The 22966-nt window shown below is 35.7% G+C and overlaps 1 protein-coding gene across 3 annotated transcripts in view; it reads right to left on the minus strand.

Moving 5' to 3' along the window:
• The window catches only part of Micu1 (mitochondrial calcium uptake 1), a 178748-nt gene that overhangs the window by 74458 nt on the left and 81324 nt on the right, over positions 1-22966 (minus strand). For all 3 annotated transcript variants that reach the window (XM_026405812.2, XM_026405809.2, XM_026405811.2), the window contains one exon: positions 16726-16840. In XM_026405812.2, the coding sequence (XP_026261597.1) occupies positions 16726-16840 (115 nt within the window). The remainder of the gene's footprint in view (positions 1-16725; positions 16841-22966) is intronic.

Here is a 22966-nt window from a genome sequence, read left to right on the forward strand (position 1 = left end):
AGACAAACAAGACCAAAACCAGCTTGTCTGAAGTGAAATACACTACACAGAAGATGATTTTGGATAATTCTCTTGTAAATGTCCCTGTTTACTTTTAAATGTAGGTTTCAGGATAATTTTTAAATCTAGTTATTTTGGAAATCTGAAGGTATTATGGATTTATGTGAACTCATAAAAGTTCTGAAAAATTCTTAATTCTGGGGTACTTATAGAGTGAACAGTGAGGCCTCCTCCTGCTAAAAATAGTATTTGGAAAGCCACATAATGTCCAAATGGTCTTACCATATATAGGAAATGATTAAAATTTACATCATAATTTTTGCTACTAGGATGCAGAGCTACATTAGGTCTGTTCTGTTAAGAGTCCATTTTTACAATATTATCTACCCATTAACAATATCTCTGAATTTCCCTGAGACACAATTTTTCTACTTTGCTTTAGTAATAAGAAAAAAAAAGCATCTTTTTCTATGTGTAGTTAAGTCAAATAATCAGATAGCAACAACAGAAGCTGTCCTGAAACTTTTAGGTCTCTTTCACTAGTTGTCCTTTAATAGAAAATGCACAGGGCTAGAACTCTAATTCTGGCTCTTCCAACAATATAACGAGTCATTTGCTGCTTTAAATTCCTTTCTTTTTTTTTTTTTTGAGATTTTTAATATTTATTTTTTAGTTTTCGGCGGACACAACATCTTTGTTTGTATGTGGTGCTGAGGATCGAACCCGGGCCGCACGCATGCCAGGCGAGCGCGCTACCGCTTGAGCCACATCCCCAGCCCTTAAATTCCTTTCTGACAGTATCGACAGAATGATGTAAAAATGAATAGATTACATTTTAAACAAGGTTTTCATTTTCTGTTGGTTTCATTCTTTAACCAAAAACTCTACTTGTATTCATCCCTGTTTTAAAATGCTGCTGTTGGATAAATGAAGTCATTAACATGCAGCAACAGAGAATTCTGAATTAGGAAAAACTTTAGATTACAATCCTCCATTCAATGATTTGACTATTCTACTGATCTTACAAGGGTGATCACACAGTCTGATTATTTCACACATATGTCACCACTTAAGACTTAAGCACTGTTGACAATATTAAATAAGCCGAGCCTAAACCTACTCTTTGTAGTGCCTACAAATTGTAATAGTTTAATTTTCTAGAGAAAAATACCACATAGCAAAATACTGCTTTGTTCCCAACAAATAAATACAAACTATTATCATGTCTCTACTACTAAGTCTTCTCAGAATCTGATTCCAGACCAACATGCTAACAACCCTCCTCTGAGATATTTTACTTCTACTTCTACTACTACTACTACTACTATTACTTTTTCTTCTTCCTCCTTCTCTTTCTCCCCTCCTTCCCCTTCTTCTTCTTGTGGCACTGGAGATTTAACTCAGGGCCTACCACATGCTAGGCAAGCATTCTACCACTGAGTTACATCACCAGTCCCTCTGGGGCACCTTAAATGGTCAATGCCTTCTGTAAGTGTAATAGCCTAGATAGAGTTAACTCTGGACATAATGTGCTTTCTAGAACAGGACTGCATTTTTGAAGAATAATGGACTGGCATTAATATATAATGTGCTGGTACCTTGCTTTCTACATAATATTCAGGCTGAGGGTTGGAAGAGAAAACTCTTTTTAAGATTTGATTTAAAAAAATGCTCCTTCCTGGGCTGGGGTTATGGCTCAGTGGTAGAATGCTAGCCTAGCACATGCTAGCCTAGCACTGGGTTTGATCCTCAGAACCACATAAAAATAAATAAAACAAAAGTATTTTTTAAAAATGCCCCTTCCTGCTGAGCATGGTGGCATATGCCTGTAATCCCAGCTGCTCAGGAGGCAGGGCAGGAGGAGTTCAAAGCCAGCCTCAGCATAAGCGAGGCTCTAAGCAACTTGGTGAGATCCTGTCTCTAAATAAAATACAAAATAGGGTTGGGAACGTGGCTCACTGGTTGAGTGCCCCTGAGTTCAATCCTGGTACCCCTCTCCCACAAAATTTGCCCCTTCCTCAATTTTTCTGAATGCTTTAAGATATGACAGTTAGGTAGAGTTTGGAGGAAATTTTTCTGTCCTTCACACAGAGTTGGGGGAAAGTCCCCATGGTCCAATGTGTTGTAGTATAGCACTTCCTTGGGATGACTTAGCTGCAGAAAAATACTATGCAAAAAGAAAATATCCTAACACTTAAGCAACAGCAGACTGATTTTCTTTTCACTGACCTAGGTTGCCTGTTGATATTGGGTGATAATCTATCAGGTTTTTTTGAACTTTCTTCAAAACCAGTGTCTCTGCTGGAAGGGGCTCTTTTGGTGGGGTGGAGGGAGAAGCGGGGTTGCTGCTGTTGCTCTATAGTGCTTGCGGGGCTTCAAAGGCCTAGAACCCTGGCTGGTTCTCTGAACAGTGCTTCAGATTTCCTCATATCCAGGACACAGTCATATCCTCTTCCCCAATTTTGAAGAAAAACAGAAAAAGGGCAGTCGTGTGGGGGAGCCACCTGGTCCTTTAAGCCACGAAGGCAAAGAAAGTGGCCTCATTCTTGAACTCAGGTGGGTCCAGCTGTGGCCTCAATAGCTTGCTGAGTTCCTAGAGCTGGTGGCTGGGGGATCTTCTTTGGTTGGCTCTTGGTCATTCACCTTTTGGTCAAAGTTTGCTTCTGTACCTTCCATCTGCATTGCTAGTGTTGCTGAGAGGAAGGTTGGGCTCCAACACCACTGCAGGGGCTACAGATAACTACAGCTAAGAATGCCTCATCCCAATAGTCACCTGCCCTCTGAGGCCTGAGGCAGAAAGGCAGTTGGAAGAGGGTATCAACCATATCACCCAGATGGTTATTCAGGACTTATACTATAATTATACATTATTGTTTGTCAGCTTTTTCATGCTGTGACTAATGGACCAGATCAGAAGAACTGAGAGGAGCAAAAAGTTTATTTGACGGTTCACAGTTTCAGAGATCTTAGTCCACAGAAGGTGTGCTCAATTTTTCGTGGTTAGAGGTAAGGCAGACCATCATGGCAGAAGAGTGTGGCAGAGGGAAGCAGCTCACAGGATGATCAGAAAGCAGATACAGAAACTCCACTCTCCAGATACACAATACATACCCCATGACCATGCCCACAACGAACCACAGCCACACCCACCTGCCTCCAGCCACCAGTTAATCCCATTAGGGAATGATCCACTGATTATTTTAAGGCTCTCACAACCCAATAATTTCCCTTCTGAGCCCTCTTACATTGTCTCACATGTGAGCTTTTGGGAGACACCTCACATCCAAACCCTAACAATTATAAATATATTTTATATTATACTGATATTGCTTAGAAGACAGGAGCCAGCCTCTGAGAAAGAGATGAAGGTGGCCATGAAAGTGTTGGTCCTTGAGCTACATGGTGGATAGTCATGCTCTTGCCTAGAGTGTTGTGTTTCTATAGTTGTCAGGCAAAGGAGGTCACTGCAGGAAAACAGATGGGGCCAGCTGAGTCCTTCCAATCATGGGAGGCTAAATGCTGGACTACTGCTGCACATCCTGCTGTGCACAGTGCCAGTGCTAAGGTCACCTATTGTGGATTCATCGTTTCAAGGTTAGTACTCAAGTCCCACTTGGAGACTTGGATTGGACATCATGTAATTATTGAGCTCATTACTTGCAAAGCAATCTTACCACTGACCAGCAAGCTGTCAGTTCTTGACTAGATCCACACATTGTACTAATGGGTATCTTTTCCAAGTCCAGAAATGATCCAGCACAACTAGCTAAACCACTCTGCCCAGTCAGTGCCCTGAAACATCTATGGGCCCATATCTTCTCTGCCACCCACTGTTGAGGTAGAAAGTCTACCAGAAGGGACAGCCCCTTCTCCAGTAGGAACCTTGGTGTTCCTAAACTGTGGTGAGCCGAGGACTTTCAGGCTCCTCCCTGGAAGTTGATCAAAGTCATACAGCTATAGAGAGACATTTGGGAGGGATGCTCAAAGAAAAAAAAAGTAGGAAATAGCTCATCACTATTTCCTACAGCCAGATATTTGAGGCCCCTTGTTCTTATGAAAAGACTCAAGAGTTGGAGTCTCTACTATCTTAATTGTACAAATAGGGCTGTGGCTGTGGCTATGGCTCAGTGGCAGAGCACTTGCTTAGCATGTGTGAGGCACTGGGTTTGATCTTTAGCACCACATAAAAATAAACAAAGGCATTTAAAAAAGTTGACTGTACAAATAACCCATTATGCTCATGACCCCAGGCAATTTTCTTTGGGATAGGATCTAGGATGCCTTGTATGTCCTAGAATGTTCCCAGACTCTGCTGCTTGAAGATGGTGAGAAATCAGAGGGAACTGTAGGAGCAGAGCTGAGGAGGGTCCAGTGACAGACTCAGACAGACCTACTAGTCTCCATGTTGAACTCCTCCAGCCCAGAGATCTGGACTGACACCACAGACAAGGAGGTAGAGCAAGGAAATGTCCCCTTTCTTATGGTTTTGCTTGACAGGACTTAAAGGACCTTCATGCTTATAGGATTTCACCAAAATTGTGAGCTCCCTTGAGCCTAGTCTGCCACAGATTCTGTTTTCCTCTTTCCCAACTGGTTCTCCCATCTTTGGCTTCGAGCCCCTGAGCATTCCAGATGGTCCTGCTGCCATCCATGGCACCTTTACCTCCTGATGTAGCCTATTTTATGGCACGGAGCAGCCTTGATACTGACAGCTGCAGTGGCTATGCACTGCTGTTACTGAGAGTTCTTGATCTCCAGACCTGTCTGAAGGAAAAAGCTCACTAAAAGTCAGGAGTTTCCCTAGCTTGGGCCTGCTCGCTTGATTTTCACAATCAGCCACCCTGATGTCAAAGTTTGCTTGCACTTTGGCTTCTAGGGAAGGATGGAGAAAGGGAATGTAGCATGGAGGTTCTATGCTCCCCAAGTCAGCTCCCGAAGTTTTGGGTTTTATTGCCATCCAGCACGGATTACATTCTTTCTGAGGCAGTCATTCACCACTGAAAGCTCTGCTCTGGAGCCTTATCTAGTTTAAGCTTAAAAAATAAATTTTCGGGGCTGGGATTATGGCTCAGTGGTAGAGTGCTCGCTTCGCACGGGCAGGACCCGGGTTTGATCCTCAACACCACATAAAAAATAAAGACATTGTGTTGTGTCCATCTACACCTAAAAAATAAATATTAAAATAAATAAATAAATAAATAAAATTTCACTTGTGGCCATAAGGTGGTGTGAGGAGTTTAACTCTTCCAGATTCACAGCTTGATCACACTTAAAATATTATTCAGCATGATTTGCCACCATCTTTCCTTTAATAAGTAGGTCTTTCCCCCTCCCCCCTAGTACTAGAGATTAAGCCCAGGGGTGCTTTACCACTAAGCCACATCCCTATCCCTTTTTATTTTTTACTTTGGAGATTGAATCTTGGCAAGTTGCAGAGACTGTCCTCAAATTTGTGATCCTCCTGCCTCAGCCTTTCTAATCGCTGGGACTATAGGTATGTGCCACTAAAGACTGGTTACAATCAGGTCTTTTTGGGTACTGTTTGACAACTGTAAGGCACAGGGAAAAAAAGAAAATGTAAAACAAAACAACAATTGGGATTATAATTGGTTACAGAATACATTATGTTATGAAACAAAATTTAAATTAAGTTTCTCTCTTTGGGTTGTGCTAGAATTACAACTAAAGCACTATAACAACTTTTTGACTATGCCACAAGTTTCAATTTCTTATCATTTAGTGAGTGCACTCAAACATAAGTAAATTAATTAAATATTTCCTGAATATAATTTCTGCAGCTGTATGACCATATACTCCCACTAAACTACACCAAAGAAGGACCAAATTGCATAACTGAAATAGTATCTTGTTTGTGTGGTACATGCCTATAATTCAAGCTACTTGGGAGGCTGAGGCAGGAAGATCTCAAGTTCAAAGCACCCTCAGCAACTGAGTGAGTCCATGTCTTAAAAATTAAAAATGAAAAGGGCTGGGGATGTGGTACAGCATCTCTGGGTTCACCCCCCAGTACTGGGGGAGAGGGAGTAGAGAAGAAAGAAAATAATTTTTAAAAATATATTTTCCCATGTAATATGCAATTAGAAATGGCAAAATGAGCAGACATTTTCATTACTGATTTTGGGAATACAGTATCTAGAAATTTCCTTAGTGAGGAAATAACAATAAGCTAATTTGAAATAGCTAAAGTTCCTGGTATGCAAATGCATTCATCCAGTTTTTCTTAGTTTTGCTCCTTTAACATAGGAAAAAAATTTCCCCTGGTAAAATGATAAATCCTAAACATCAAGCATCAGGAAAAAAACAAAGTATTAGATACATCATAATTCTCCTCCACACTTGAAAACTACAAAGAAAGTTCTAGAGTCTTGAGGGGAAAACCTTATATTCTAAGAATTCTACAAGAGTAAAATCATTTTTTTACCTATATTAACAATGAAGACATTCTCAGACATTCAAGGACACTGGAACTGTGAAACATACATACCATTTCTAATAAAATTTTGTAAGAAACAATTATAAGTCTGAAGCAAGTGTCAGTAAACATGGACTTACTAGCTAGCAGTTTATTTATTATCTATGGTTATGTTTCCGATATAAGAGCAGTTAAATAGTTGCAACAGAGAAATTATGGCCCGCAGACTAAGATATTTGTATCTGGCTTTTTTTTTTTTTTATAATGGAGACAGAACCTAGGGGTGCTTTACCATTGAGCTACACCCCAAATCCTTTCTATTTTGAGCAGGGTCTCACCAAGTTGCTAAGGCCAGCCTTGAACTTATGGGTTTCTAGCCTCAGCCTCAAGCCATTTCTTTTTATAAAGTGTTTTTCCCTTTTCCTACTTCCCCACCCCCCCATGTATCTGTCTGATGTGTCTCTCTGTGTGTCTGTCTCTCTCTCTCTCTCTTCCAGTGCTGAAAATTGAATCCAGAATCTCAGGCATGCTAGGAAATTACTAAACCACCAATTTCACCACCAGCCCCCTTCCCTCATTTCTAGTTCTACTTTCAGGCACATTTTGAAGAACACCCATCCAGAAACTGCCTGGAACCTTTTTCTATTAATTTGAATTAAATGTGAAGTCTTTAACAATAGGAAAAAGTCAAAATTGTTAAAATTAAATGATTATCAGGGGCTAGGGTTGTGGCTCAGTGGCAGAGTACTCACCTAGCATGTGCAAGGCCCTGGGTTCAATCCTTAGCACCACATAAAAATAAATAAATAAATAAAATAAAGGTATTGTGTCCAACTACAACTAAAAAATAAATATTAAAAAATGATTATCACTATGACTACAACCCGATAAAAAGATAGGCTCAAGTGACTAGTTTGAAGAATAATAAAAATAATAAAATAAATGACTGGGAAATTTCAGCCATTTCTGGAAGATGTAAATATCTTCTTTCCTAAATCTCTTGGGGAAAACCAAAAAATATCCATAACAACAAACAAATCCAGAAAAAAACCCATAGAAACCTTCATTTAACAATTCTGGAAGTTGAAGAATACTGACTTAGTATGCAAAGTTGTTTTTTAGTCCTTGATTAAATGATGTATGTACACAGGGAGGAAAAAACAGAAGGAAGGGAGAAAAACTATTTTTCTTTTTTGAACTCGGGGGTACCCAACCACTGAGCCTTATCCCAGCCCCATTTTATATTTTATTTAGAGTCAGGGTCTCATTGAGTTGCTTAGCACTTCACTTTTGCTGAGGCTGGCTTTGAACTCTCAATCCTCCTATCTCAGCCTCACGAGTTGCTGGGATTACAGGCATATGCCCCCCAGTTGGAAAACTATTTTGAGGGAAACAATACTTAGTTATATATGAGGGTTAAGATGTAATTTTAAAATATACTGATCCTTATTTTTATATGCTTATCCCCTCTACTGGACTGCAGCTGCTCTAAATGTATTCTTGTTTATAAACATATGTGTATCTTATTTGCTGAACAAGATGTTTAATTACAGGGAGAGTAACAGGGGATCCTTTCCACAATGTATTTCAGCAGTGCATGACCCAACTAAGCACACTGTTCTGTTCAATGGCAAGAGGACTGGGAATAGGAATTTTGCTGTTTTTATGCCTATCTTCACTAGACATTATTTTAGATTACTTTTTTAAAAAAACTTTAAAAATTTTTATTCTAATTTGTTATATATGACAGCAGAATGCATTACAATTCATATTATACATATAGAGCACAATTTTTCATATCTTTGGTTGTATACAAAATAGAGTTATACCATTCGTGTCTTCAAACATGTACTTAGGGTGTAGCAGCACAATTCACAATAGCTAAACTGTGGAAGAAACCTAGATATCCTTTAGTAGATGAATGGATAAAGAAAATGTGGTATATATACATAATGAAATATTATTCAGCATTAAAAGAGAATAAAATCATGGCATCTGCAGGTAAATGGATGGAGTGGGAGAATATAATGCTAAATGAAGTTAGCTGGGGCTGGGGATGTGGCTCTAGCGGTAGCGTGCTCGCCTGGCATGCGTGTGGCCCGGGTTCGATCCTCAGCACCACATACCAACAAAGATGTTGTGTCCGCCGATAACTATAAAATAAATATTAAAAAAATTCTCTCTCTCTTTAAAAATAAATACATAAATAAATAAATAAATAAATAAATAAATGTAGTTAGCTGATCTCAAAAAACCAAATGCTGAATGTTTTCTCTGATATAAGATTGTTGATCATGATGGGGTTGGGGGTGGGGAGCATTGGAGGATTAGACAAATGTTAGACAGGGTAAAGGGGTGGGAGGGGAAGGTAGGGGGAATGGGGGTAGGAAAGACGGGGGATTATACTGTATAGTGTCAGTGTTTCCATGTTCCCTTTGCACAACAAAGGGGAAAAAGTAATTTCGTTGGATGAAGAATTTCCTGGAAGGCAGAGAATTTAGTCTACTTTGCATTTTACCAGGATGAGTCTTTTCCCTTTAATTTGTCTTGGTCCAGATCTAAGGGTTTCCTCCCATTAGGACAAAGAGCCCAAGGAAGAAGGAAACCCTATGTGTCTAACTAGTATTCCATCACTGGAAAGCCCAGCAAGCAATGCACAAAACAAAATTATGAACAAGGTTAGTTAGGTTATAAAAGGCTAAAGATGGGTTTCCTAATGAGTTTATACAGCAAGAACAGAGATGACGCCATCTGTGAGAAAAATGTTGTTTGGATAAAACAAAGCTCTGTTTCAAATGTTTCCATCTCTGGGTGATGAAACCAGTTGGATTATGTATGTATTTTGCAATAAGCACCAACATAATTATTCTCTTAAATCTGTAAGACAATTTCTTTTTATTAGAACCAAATACAATTAAATATTACTTTATACATATACTAGACTTGAAAAAAAATTTAAGCAAGCCCTACACTACAGTGATTCGTTCTGTGGATAAAATAATTATCCTTTAACTTATGTGCTTCCTAAATCTATATTTTGGACCATTGCCTTTCTTAACATGAGGCATCTCTCGTGGATTCATATTTACCCGCTTAAAAGAAACCCTGTGACAGATGAGTGAGTAAAGGACTGCTGAAGTTAATTAACTGTCAGAGGCCTCATAGAACTAATTTATCTAATCTGGTCCCAGATACAATAATGGATATCAAAAGTATTTGGCCCATGAAAGTATTCTAGATACATTTATCAATAACTCTATGTATTTATGTTTTTTTGTCATAAGAATCTTAACAACCAATCTTTTTTTATTTTGTATACTAGTAAAATGAACTGTTTATCAGTAAAATGGAGTTACTGGATTCAACGGTGTCAATAAACCAACACAACTACAGATAGGCTTTGCAGGGGCTAGGGATATAGCTCAGTAGGTAGAGTGCTTGCCTCACATGCACAAGGCCCTGGGTTCAATCCCCAGCACCACAAAAACCAACCAACCAAACAAAAACAAAAAAACACAGATAGGCTTTGCAAACACTAGCAATAAATTCTATGAGATGTTAAAAAAATGAAAAATTTCAAAAAATAGAAGAGAAATTTAATAAATTATGCTTGTCACTGCAAACATCCTTAACTACTGCGGTGAATTAGCAGTAATTAAAACAGTCCCCTTTTTTTCACTGTGGCTAAGAACACTGTCTAACTAGGAAGGTACTGAAATAACCTAGGTAAGATGTGAGAAGGTCTTCATAAAGGTGGTAGCAATATGTACAGTAAAAAACGATCAGGTCCTGGATTCCTTCAAGGTAGAATTGACAGAATTTACCAACAGTTTAGAAATACAAATATCCAGACAATTTGTTAAATGTCTATATACATATGTGCAAGTGTGTATATAAACTCACAGACATTTTTCCCCAAATGGAATCATATAACAGGTTATGTTTTTGACTCAACAACATATGACATGTTTGTAGACCTCTGTACTATATACGATAAGAACTATGTTGGGTTTTAAAAAAAATTTTTTTTAGTTGTAGTTGGACACAATATCTTTATTTATTTTTATGGGGTGCTGAGGATTGAACCTAGTGCCTCACATGTGTGAGGCAGGTGACTACCAATGAGCTACAGCCTCAGCCCCTATGTTGGATTTCATTGTATAGATTTACTATAATTGGTTCTGCCATCTGTTTGATATTGCGTTCTTTCAAATTTACCTTTTGCTCATCAACATTACTATACACTTGGTTATTTTATTAGCCTAGACTTGTAGAAAAGAAATCACTGGGCCAAAAGACAAGCATTTTATGAAGGTGTTTGATAAAATCTGTCAAGATTCAAAAAAAGTTGTGCCAAAAACTTATGCTCTCACCAATACTACATAGTCAATTAAGTTTAAGTGTCAATTCAAATAGTTCACTCTGGTGTAAAGTGGTTTTGGGAACAGTATGGATTTGGAAGTCAAATAGGAGGAGATACAATGAATTGCTTCCTCAAAGAGCTAAATGACCCTAATCTTTATCTCAGTTTCTTGGAGTCCTTTAGACCTCTGAGAATGATCTTATTCACAAAAGATTTCACCTTATATAGTTTTGGGGACTGAGTCCAATTCTAGGTGAATTTAACCTTGGGGCAGACTTGGGGGGAAGCTGTCCAACATGCATGGTACAGCCACAATGCCTATACTTGGGATGGCTCCTAGACAAACCCATGCCCTGGAATTTACTGGTCTATAGTCAGTCACATGATATCCAGGACCCCCTTAAAATTAGAGGGGGCAATTAAGTTGCTATTCCTAGCAGCACTTATTGGGATCTTCAAGTCAAAAGACGCATGTTTCTATTTTATTAAATTCTAAATATAGAGAAAAAACAGTTAGAAATTTAAGGTATTCCCAGAACAGACTTAAATTCATATTAATTGTCTTGTTTATATTTGTTTATATTTATATTTCATAAGAGAGAAAAATCTCTTTATTCTTTACAGAATCTCCATGTGATTCATTTATTTAATGGCAACTGATAAGAATTTCTTTTTTTTAAAAAGTTTTTAGTTGAACCTTTATTTTTTATTTATTTATTTTTTTTAAAGAGAGAGAGAGAGAGAGAGAGAGAGAGAGAGAGAGAATTTTAATATTTATTTTTTAGTTCTCGGCGGACACAACATCTTTGTTTGTATGTGGTGCTGAGGATCGAACCCGGGCCGCACGCATGCCAGGCGAGCGCGCTACCGCTTGAGCCACATCCCCAGCCCTGAACCTTTATTTTATTCATTTATTTCTATGGGGTGCTAAGACTCAAACCCAGTACCTCACACATGCTGAGCAAGCACTTTACTACTGAGCCACAACCCCAGCCCAAGGTTTTCTAAATAATATGAAACACTACATGTTAAGAACTCGAGTTTTAAAGTGCAAGACTAGGTGTAGTGGCTCATGTCTGTAATCCCTTCTACTTGCTTAGGCAACTTAGTGAGACTCTGAACTAATTAAAATGAAATAAAATGGCTACATGTGTAGCTTAGTGGGAAAGGGAGAGTGCCTGCCCAACATTTATAAGGCCCTAAGTTTAATGTCAGTATCAGGAAAAAAAAATTCATAAAAAGATTGAGGGATATTTTTGTAATTTCTTCAGCAAGGCCTCAGCCATATAGGACTTAATCCTAACAAGAGCAATTCTTCCATTTACATTTTTTATAGAAAATATATTTCAGTCCTGATTGGGACTTGCCAAGTTGTTCAGGATGGCCTTGAACTTGCAATTCTTCTGCTTTAGCTTCCGGAGTAGCTGGGATTATACACATGTGCCACCCACCTGGCTTCAGCCTTGATTCTTATTTAAATTAAAAAAAAAAAAAAAACAGACTTATAATTTTAAACCTGAGAAAGAGAAACAGCTGATGTTTATAGTTCATAGTACACAGCCTTTCTGAACTTTATCTTAGTCTCAGTTACTTTCAGAGAGCTGTCAGAAAATAGCCTTTCATTTAAACTGGTCTTCCTGTAACTTGACTGTTGTGCTACAGGAAGAGTATTCAATGCCAAAGATGTCAAAAAGCTTGGATTTCTCAAGAGTTCCTGGGAGAGAGATTCTAAAAGGCAAGCCAAGGATGTACCCTTGCATTAAGGTCATGTTCTACTTTATAATTCACAATACAATTTCTTCAAATTTATTACTACTTTATGCCCAAAGTACATATGCCTATATGACAGAACCCCACCCCTATCTTCAGAGATCTAAAAAATTACTATCTGCTTGACTTTCTTTTCATTTTATGTGGTTGCATTCCAGCCCATGTGATCAATAAGAGTCAAGCAACAGCTTATGCTAAGCCACAATTTATCACATAGATGCTTAGATGTAGATGTAAAGAAATTGGATTTCTGTAAGTTAACTTATGCTAAATTGTAGGACCCTCTTTATGTGTGACTAGCTTTGGGATTCACCCAAAACTGTCTTTGAATTTGGTGTCCAGATAGAAAAATTCAGCTATTCTAGACTTCTAGTATTCATCATGTGTATATAGAGAGTAACTATTACTTGAAAGGATATAAAATTTTTAATATGTATACTACATAACTGTTCAGAAAAATTATTAGATATTTTATTAGCCAATAAATATATATGGAGTATTTCTATGTATTATATATTGTGCTAGATGTCCTTCCCAGAGCAGGCAGTAATTAGGCAAATCTTCAATGACAACCACTATATCTTGCCTTGATTCTTCTCTGAAATTACACAATGAATAAGCATTTTAAAAATGTGTTCCAAGAGCAAGTAAGCAACACATGATAAACTCTTAAGTATAACCAAATACTATTAAGTTGTGGGATTTAGAGAAACATCCAGCTATATAGATGGACCAATATATTTGATTACAATCCAGCTTCAAAGAGGTAAACAATTTGAAAAAAAAAAAAGGGGCTCAGACTATAGGCAAAGGTCTTTAAGCATTATCAGTCATTGAGAGCCAAATTCCTACAAAGTTATCCCAATCAGCAACAGAACAAAATCAGGACAGGATAGGGCCTGAGGAGGATGGGATAGAAATTATAAGCGCTGTAAGTGATTGGGATCAGGGCAAGATCCTTTAATCTGCTTTAAGGTAATGAAGGGGCGATTACATATGGCAAAAAGGTACACTGAGGTCCATTTGACATTATGATCAAGTTAGATGGCTAGGTCTCTCTTCTATCCAGAAGAATTATAATTTTTTGTTCATATGAACTAAATTCATCTTTGGTTATTAAGGAAAGGCGTAAATACTTTAGTTTTCTGTATCAGCTAGGGCTACTGAAATGGCACACTGTTCTCAAATATACCTGGTTCAAAATGAATATAATATAATCTATAAATACTTGATATTTTTAAGGGTGTTATTTTACTGTTGTGACAAAGATTGCATCATAATAACAGCTTATGCTAGAGAAGGAAGTTACTTGTAAACAATACACTGATACTTTTGGCATTACAGCATGCGAATAGGTGTTTCTGAAATTCTAAGCATCCACTGTAGGCCAGACTAACATTGAAGAAAAGACTGGCCTTTCATTTTGTCTTACTTTTCATAATTTCAATGTAGCAATGGCAGATAATTCTCATACAAAAAAAAAAAAGATCATAGCTTAACAAAAAATTCTCTGTAACTTCTCCAACTCTGATGTAAAAACAATTTGAAACTGACTTATATCTATTAGAGCTTGCCCATATTTTCAACAGGTCACTCAAATTGAAAACTTCATTTTCATCTGTCACCTTCATTTTCATTAGATGGAATGACACTGATCAGCACCATTCTTTCCAAGCCACATACACTTTGTGATCTGCTCTTGACTTTAGTATGTCAAGAAAAATAAAATGTAATTTCATTTGAATATCCTTATAATTTATCAAGAACTTTGCATATTTGTGAGAAAAATGCAGCACATAGAGGACATGGTTTAATTTTTAAACCAAACCTATCTATAGTCAAAATAACACCTAATCAATTTCTCCACTGATTCTCTAAATTTAAAGGAGTAAAAGTCATAATCTTCTGAATTATGCCTCGTCTTCATTAACTCTACCCCCAAATTTTAAAATTCTTGGTATTGATGTGCCATAACATTTTTTTACTGTTGATTTTTCTAGTTGCTTTTCAAAGATTAACAGGAAACAGTAAAAAAAGTGCTTAACAATTAATTTTTACAAATGTTTTATTGTTACCCTCTTATTTCCCCATCTAAAATTGTTTTCATATTTTTGGCTTACAGGTTAATTTTAATTAGAACATAGAAGAACACAAAATAAATATTTCATAACTATCAATAGAGAAGATCTAGATAATTAAATTGTCATGATCTAGTGAATCTTAGCATTAATAAAAATGATCCAAATCAATATTTATCAAAATCCTGATGGCCTTTTTCTTTTTTTAAAATATTTATTTTTTAGTTTTAGGTGGACACAATATCTTTTTTCTTTTAATTTTTAATATTTATTTTTTAGTTCTCGGCGGACACAACATCTTTGTTGGTATGTGGTGCTGAGGATCGAACCCAGTGCCTCATGCATGTCAGGTGAGTGCTTTATCCACTGAGCCACATCGCCAGCCCCTGATGGCATTTTTCTATACCTAGTTATGAGGGAAAATCTCTGATTTCTATTATAAGATTTAATATCATCAGTTATTCTTATGATTGGTTAGTACAGAGAATGAAGCCATTAATAATCATGCTTGTGTATTCTCACTCAATTCTTATTAACCTACTTTAAGGAACAGAGGCTCTTTGGAAATTATTTAATAATAATTATTAACCACATCTTTAAATAAACCTAAACTTATTTTGTTAACAAGTAGTTATCTAGTAAATACTTAATATTTTATTTAATACAGATACTCATGCTAAAAATTATTCAAGTTAATCTATTAAGGCTGATCAGAGAAATTAAGTGTAAACAATAGAATTTGTGAATAAGAACTTGGGGAATATAAATATTTGAATTCTGAATTATCATAAGAAACCAAGCTTGTTTTAAAATACATTAATTAAAAAACACATTTCCCTCATTCCACCGGTACCAACTGCAGATTAAAGGACTATTCTCAATTTAGGATATCAACAGCAAAATCAAGTCTCTCTCTTTTTTTTTGGTGGTATTGGGGATTGAACCCAGGGCCTCGAGCATGCTAGGTAAGGGATATATCACTGAGCTATGTCCCCAGCCACAAATTTGACTCTTAGTTTACAAAACTTTTTTCTTTTTTAGAGGATGAGATGAAACACACACACACACACGTGTGTGTGTGTGTGTGTGTGTGTTATGTTTTTATTCTGTTCCCTTGCCACAGTACCTTTCATATAGTAAATATTTGTTTAAACCTGTGAACACTGATATGCAATTTACATTCTAGGTTGGAAAACGGATAATAAATGTTTATATTGTCCCAAGAAGCCTCATTATCCAAATAATGTATGGATAAGAAAAGAAATTCCTACCATTTATTATAAACCCAAGATATTTCTACCAAATTGATTGTTATTCTGGATGTGTATTTAAGAAAGTATTACTTTGAAAAGTCAAACTTCCAGGGCTAGGGTTGCGGCTCAGAAGTACAGCACTCGCCTAGCAAATGCGAGGCGTTGGGTTCGATTCTCAGAACCACATAGACATAAATAAGATAAAATAAAGGTACTGTGTCCAACTACAACTAAAAAATATATATATAAAAAAGTGAAACTTCCAAAAGTTTCAATGAGAATTAACTTGATTTAATTGGAGAAAATTATACAGCATAATATGACTTCTTTAGAAAAGCAGCTTTCTAAATTTAATTTGGAAAGAAAGCAAATATTTCCTATACGTAGTTTTAATTTTATTCTATACAACACAGTAAAGTTTCTAAAGTATTTAGGTTCCAAATTTCAATCCATTAGGGCAGAGTATTCATATTACTCAAAATAATGGTAACTTCTTAAACACCATTGAGTCCATTAACTTTTAATGAAGACAGCTAATGAGAAATATGACAATCCTACATCATCTGGGTGATGCCTTTGCATTGTTCTAGCTGGAGAACTTGGGGAACTGCATTAATGTATAATATAAACAGTTAAAAGTAGATATAACTTTAAAGTCTTTTTTAAAAAAACTTTCACATGGATATTTCAGTTTTTCTTTCAGGTGATTCTATACACAAACTACAGACAACTCAAAACAAATTTTATGTAATTTATAATTCAACTTAACTCATTTTATAGACCTTTTTGTTCTCTATGAATAAATAAAAGGAAAAAGGTTTTACTTACTGGAAAGAACAGTTGTAAGGAAAATGTAATCTGAAAAGGATATGAGCCCACATTCTCCAAGGGTGTAAAATATACTGCCTTCATCAGCAAATTTTTCTCGTTCCTGGGAAATTTTCTATTAAATATATGGATCACCAAAAGATAAAAAGAAGACATAGCTGAATTAGAACATAAATAGTGAAAAATGAAACACCATTTAACTCACAGTTTTATACTATTTATCCTAAGCATTTCTCTGATGGTCACTCAAATGAGGGGATCCTTTACAGTTTTTGAGATGATAAAAATTCCAAGACAAAAGATGATTTTATCATTTAAAGACTGGGCTAATATGAATATTAGAAAATAATTTCAGTTTTATAAACCTCTGCCATTGAACAAGCAGACCCACTTCAAAATTAGTTTTGCTTCTTTTAAAAATAATCCACCTTCAAAAAAATAATAATCCACCTTCTTCTATTGAAGTATATAAGGTAATACAAAAAAATCAAAACAAAAACATGAAAAAATAAAAACTAAAAGGAAATTAGTTCTAATTGCCTAAGAAAAACTAAACTGCTAGTGGTCAGCAATGAAGAGGTATATGACTATTCTCAAAGCCCATACAAATGCTCAGAAACATTTCTGAAATATTAATTTTAATTTTTACTTTATCACTGCAAGAATCTTAGTTTTGGAACACAGAGCAGAATACTGAGCAAGTGACATCTGAAATATTATGCCAAATTAGACATGATAACCAAGGCTTAGAACAAATTTAATTATATTTACTATTATACCTTAGAAGAGGCTTCTAAATTTCAGCTACTTAATAAAACTGTCTCCTAAAGCTTAACCTTCACTCTACATATATATTCCTTTTCTTTAATCTATAAATCACAGAGAAAGTGAATTCTTAGCTGTAGTAATGGCCTATCTGGCAAATAGTCTCTTCCTGAGTGTTTAACCAATGCTGTCATGTTTTCTAAATTCTTAATCAAAGCATAAACTCAGTGGTGACACTGAAGATATTTTCAAAAACTGAAAAGGATCCACCAAAGAACAACACTTGGAACAAATTTCCAAAGGTTCTGGACCAACCAATATTTTATAAATTATTCAGAGTATCAAAAAAAAAAAAGAAAGAAATAGATTTTAGGAACTCAAACCAACAAAGCGCAATCAAAGTAATAATCTCATGCAAGCACAAAAGAGGAGGCAGCATTGCAGGCATAACTTCAGGAGTTCCATGAAAACTAAACCAACAAGCACCACCACACCAGCATCCAGGAACACAACTATCCAATGGGTTACCTCTGTCTAGTGAAGATCCCATCATACATCACAAAAGAAAGAAAACTGGTTAACTAATTGGAAAAACACAAGTACCACATGAATTATCATGAAGTCAGTTTGCAAGATCTTCTTAATAAACTCATTCAAAATAACCTCCATTGGGTATATGCTTGTTCATAAGAAATAGTCACTATGCCAGGTAAAAATCCACAGGTAAATACCAATAAAACAGTACAAGGTTTTCATGACAGATGCTATTTAATGAAAGGGTTCTCTGACTTCATTAGTGGCTGACACAAGACATGATCCTGCATGACAGCATTTACAGATTACTTCTTTGACCTGACAACAAAAATGAGCATATAGGGCTGGTGATGTGGCTCAAGGGGTAACGTGCTCGCCTGGCATGTGTGGGGCACTGGGTTCGATCCTCAGCACCATATAAAAATAAAATAAAGATGTTGTGTCCACCGAAAACTGAAAAATAAATATTAAAAAATTCTCTCTAAAAAAAATGAGCATATAATCCAATATATTCTAATTAAGGTGAGATCTTATACCACACTTGATTTTCTGCCAAGAGATTAAACATAAATAACAAACCAAAAAAGCTGCTGGAGGAAAATGAGGGCAGCAAAGTCATTCACGGGTTAATATTTAAATTTCTCAAAATAAAAGAAACAGTTATATTTTTTATTTCCCAAGATGCTACAAAATAAAGTATGTGAATAGGAAAAAATACACAAAATGAGAACAGACCCCCCAAACTAAGCCATTACTAGCCAAAATACATACAGAAGCTAAGTAATTAATAATGTAATAATCTCATGGAGAGATTACTGTAATCAATTAAAATAAATAATACATCAGAGCTAAAGTTGAGAAAATGAAAAAAAGCCAAATAACCATACCTAACATTATTTTTCTAATAATACCTGGACCACGGGGCTGCTCTAAATACAAAAGAAAAATCTAATCTTGTTGGTAATTATAAATTTTCACATTATTTTAAACTCACAAAAAAGTTGAAAGACTAGTATAAGGAACTAGAATATACTCTTTAACCAGATTCACCAACATCTTACCCCACTCACTTTATCATAATGTAGAGATATACTTTTTTTGTACCACTTTGAAGATAAATTGGAGATAGTGTCGTCTTTTACAATTAAATACTTCAGTATATATTTCCTGTTAAGATATTCTCACCACAGCATAAATTCAATAAAACCAGGAAATTAAATATTGATACACATATTATCTAATACAGTCCATTTTCACATTTAGTAAACTATCCCAATTATTGCCTTTATAGCTATTTTACCCCAGTTCAAGATGTATTAAGCAAACAACATTTAGTTGTTATGTCTGTTTAGTAACTATTAATCTGAAACAGCATTTCCTTATAATTATTTTTTCTTTTGAGGTTTATTATGTATAATTGTGGTAAAATTCACATAGAAGTTACCATTTTAACTATTCAAACATACAATGTGTGTTTGGCTTCTAACACTTAGGGCTAAGTTCACCCATGTTTTAGCATCAATCAGTACTAATTCCTTTTTATTGTCAAATAATATTTGATTGTATGCACATACCACATTTTGTTTAACCACTGAAATGTTGGAGCACATTTAGGTTATTTTCACCTTTTGGCTATTTGTAAAAATAACTGTTTGATTATCTGTTGTCATTTCTTTTCAATATACACCTAGGAGTGGAATTGCTCCATCATATGACAGCTCTATACTTAAAATTTTTTAGGATTATCCAGAGGTTACATCATTTACATTCCCTTGAGTAGTGTAAGAGGGTTTCAGTTTCTCTACATCCTTACCAACACCTGGCTTTTTTTCTTTTAAAAATTATAGCCATGTTCATGGGTGTGAAATGATCTCTCATAGAGGTTTTGACCTGCATTCCCCTTGTACCTAATGAGGTTGAGGATCTTTTCATGTGCTTGTTGTCCATGTGAAATGTCTATTCAAGTCCTTCACCCATTTTTGAATTGGTTGTCATTTTGTCTTATGATTGAAAGTTTTTAATATTGGTGAAGTCTAATTTAACTATTTTTTATTTGCTATGTTTTTCAAGTTTTATCTAATGCTCCATCATGAACCTTTACTCTTATTTTCTAAGAGTTTTATAGTTTTAACTCTTTTATTTTATCTTTTTAAGTTGTTGATCCTTTTTTTTTTAATATATTAGGTGAGGTTAGGATTCAACTTCATTCTTTTTACATGGATATCCAATGGATGCACCGAAGATGACTATGTTTTTACTACTGGATGGTCTTGGCAAACTCACTGAAAGTCAATCCATCAGGAACTTGAGAACATTATGTTAAGTGAAATAAGCTAAAATCAGAAAGTCAAGGTTCGTATGCTTGAAATTAGAGAGAAAAAGGAAAAGAACGGGTGGGGGAAGACCTTACAATAATTAAAAGAAGACCAGGAAAGTGAAGTTGACAGGATGGAGGTGAGGAAAAGTTGAAACACTGAGGAATGATTTGTTATGCCGTGTGCATGAACAAATATATTAACAATGAACCACACCATTACATACAATTATAATGCACCAATAAAATATGTGAAAAAATGGAAGAAAAAAGAAGAAATCCACCCATTACATGGGTTTATTTCTGGATTCTCACTTTCATACCATAGTTTATGGCTATCTTTATGCCAATACTACTGTTTTTTGGGTTTTTTTAGTTGTTGGATGCAATACCTTTATTTTATTATTTTTTAAAAGTATCACATTCTTTTAAAAATATTTTTTAGTTTTAGGTGGACATAATATATTTAATTTTTTTTAATGTAGTGCTGAGGATTGAACCCAGCATCTCATGCATGCTAGGCGAGCACTCTATTACTGAGCCATAACCCCAGCCAGTATTTTATTATTTTTATGTGGTGCTGAGGATTGAACCCAGGGCCTTGCACATGCTAGGCAAGTGCTCAACCACTGAGCCACAACCCCAGCCCCAGTACTACAGTTTTTTATAATTGTTTTAAAAATTGGGATAAAATGCAGGTAACTTAAGATTTACCACTGTAACCCATTTTAAAGTGTGTCTTAAGCTCTGTTCTTCATTCTCCCTACTTCAGGTTGGATAATATCAATTGATGAATTTTCTTTTTTTAAAAAATATCTTTATTTATTTATTTTTATGTGGTGCTGAGGATCGAACCCAGTACCTCACACATGCAAGGCAAGTGCTCTACCACTGAGCTACAGTCCCAGCCCAATTGATGAATTTTCAAGTCACTGATACTTCTCACTTCTTACTCAAATACGCTGGTTTTACATCTCCAGTGATTTTTTTCACCTCAGTCATTATACTTCAAAGGTCCAGAGTTTTTATTTGGTACTTTAAAAAAAATAATAATTTCTACACCTTTACTAATATCCTTTTACTTCATACATAATTCTCCATGTTTCTTCTGGCTATTTGACTATACTAAGGATGGTTGATTTAAAGTCCCTGAATAGTATACCTGTGCTTCAAGGATACTTCTTTTAAAAAAATTTTCTCAACTGTGCCATACCTTATTGTTTCCATGCAAGCATGACTTCCTATTGGATACTGGACATTTATTGTATTATCATGTGGTAAGTCTTCTTATTGTTGAAGTTGTTTTAGTGACTTTTCTAAACTCTCTTAACTTTACTGATCAGCTAGTTGTTTCCTTAAATGCCTGAAGTTAAATGGGGAAATATACTTACTCTCCAGGTCTTTGCAGTTTGGTTATTGGGAATTTCTTCAATGCTTGACCAGAATGTTTACAATTTTCCCTTAGCCTTAGATTCCTGCTTGCATGGGGCCAAAAAGACAGCCAAACATGACAGCACAGGGTCTACTAAGGTTTCTTCTGAACATTCAGATCTGGGCCGTTTTTTCCCCCACCCCTAGTTGTGAGTTTGAACCCAAGGTATATGTTAGGCAAGTACTCCACCACCGAGTTCCAGTTTCAGCTCACTGGGCATTCCTGTTTCCGCAGTATACGGCATAACCTTTCAAAGCTCTTGTTCTCTCCTTTACACAGTCTGTTCCTCCCAAGGCTTTTAGTTCATGTATTGCTTGTAACAGGCTGCCACACAGCTAGTATATTTACCTTTAAATGATTCTGACAAATGTACCTCAGCTCCAAAAAAGTTCTGAGGCAGGCAAAACAAAGGCAAGCACCCTGGGTAATTTCTTAGGGAGCCATCGGACAGGTCAAAGCCCACATCCACAGCATTCCAGGAAAAAGGTCTGTACTGCTCCTTCTGGCACGAACAAGCTATACCAGAAATATGGGTCACTATCTATATGGCTGCCATCAGGCTGAAGAAGCTTATTCTTTAGACATCCCCCTGGTTGTTTTAAGCCTTTGATTAGATTCTAGAGATCTGAAGCAGCTGACTTTTTTTTTAAAAATCACTTTAATCACTGGCTATTGAGAGATAGTTTTGGAGTTCCCTACTCTGCCATTTTTTATCACTTTGTATTTCTTGATCTTGACAATATAAAAAGTTCTGGTGTGTTACACTGCAGAATATCCCTCATTTTGAAATAGGCTGCTGTCTCCTCATGATTGGATTCATATCTAGTTATCATGAATCATGCATGAATTCATATTGCTTAGTTCCACTCTAGGGTACTATTTAATCGTAACACTTGTTACACTTCTCTCCAAAATTGAGAATGTTAGTTCCTATTGTCTTCAATATATTTACTTATTTGCTCAAGTTCAGAATACACAAAAAATAGCTTCGCTATAATATTTCCATAGAAAACAAACATTTCATCTATAGTTCAGGATGTTACCATTGTAAATAAAATTTATATGTAGCATAATACAAGTTAATTCTTGTACAAGTTAATGTACATAAATTATGAAATATATCTATATATAGAATATCTATCTATCTATCTATATATATATATATATATATTTTTTAAAGCCAGGGATTATTTCAG

Source organism: Urocitellus parryii, chromosome 5 (assembly GCF_045843805.1).
Source record: "Urocitellus parryii isolate mUroPar1 chromosome 5, mUroPar1.hap1, whole genome shotgun sequence".
Lineage (NCBI taxonomy): Eukaryota > Metazoa > Chordata > Mammalia > Rodentia > Sciuridae > Urocitellus > Urocitellus parryii.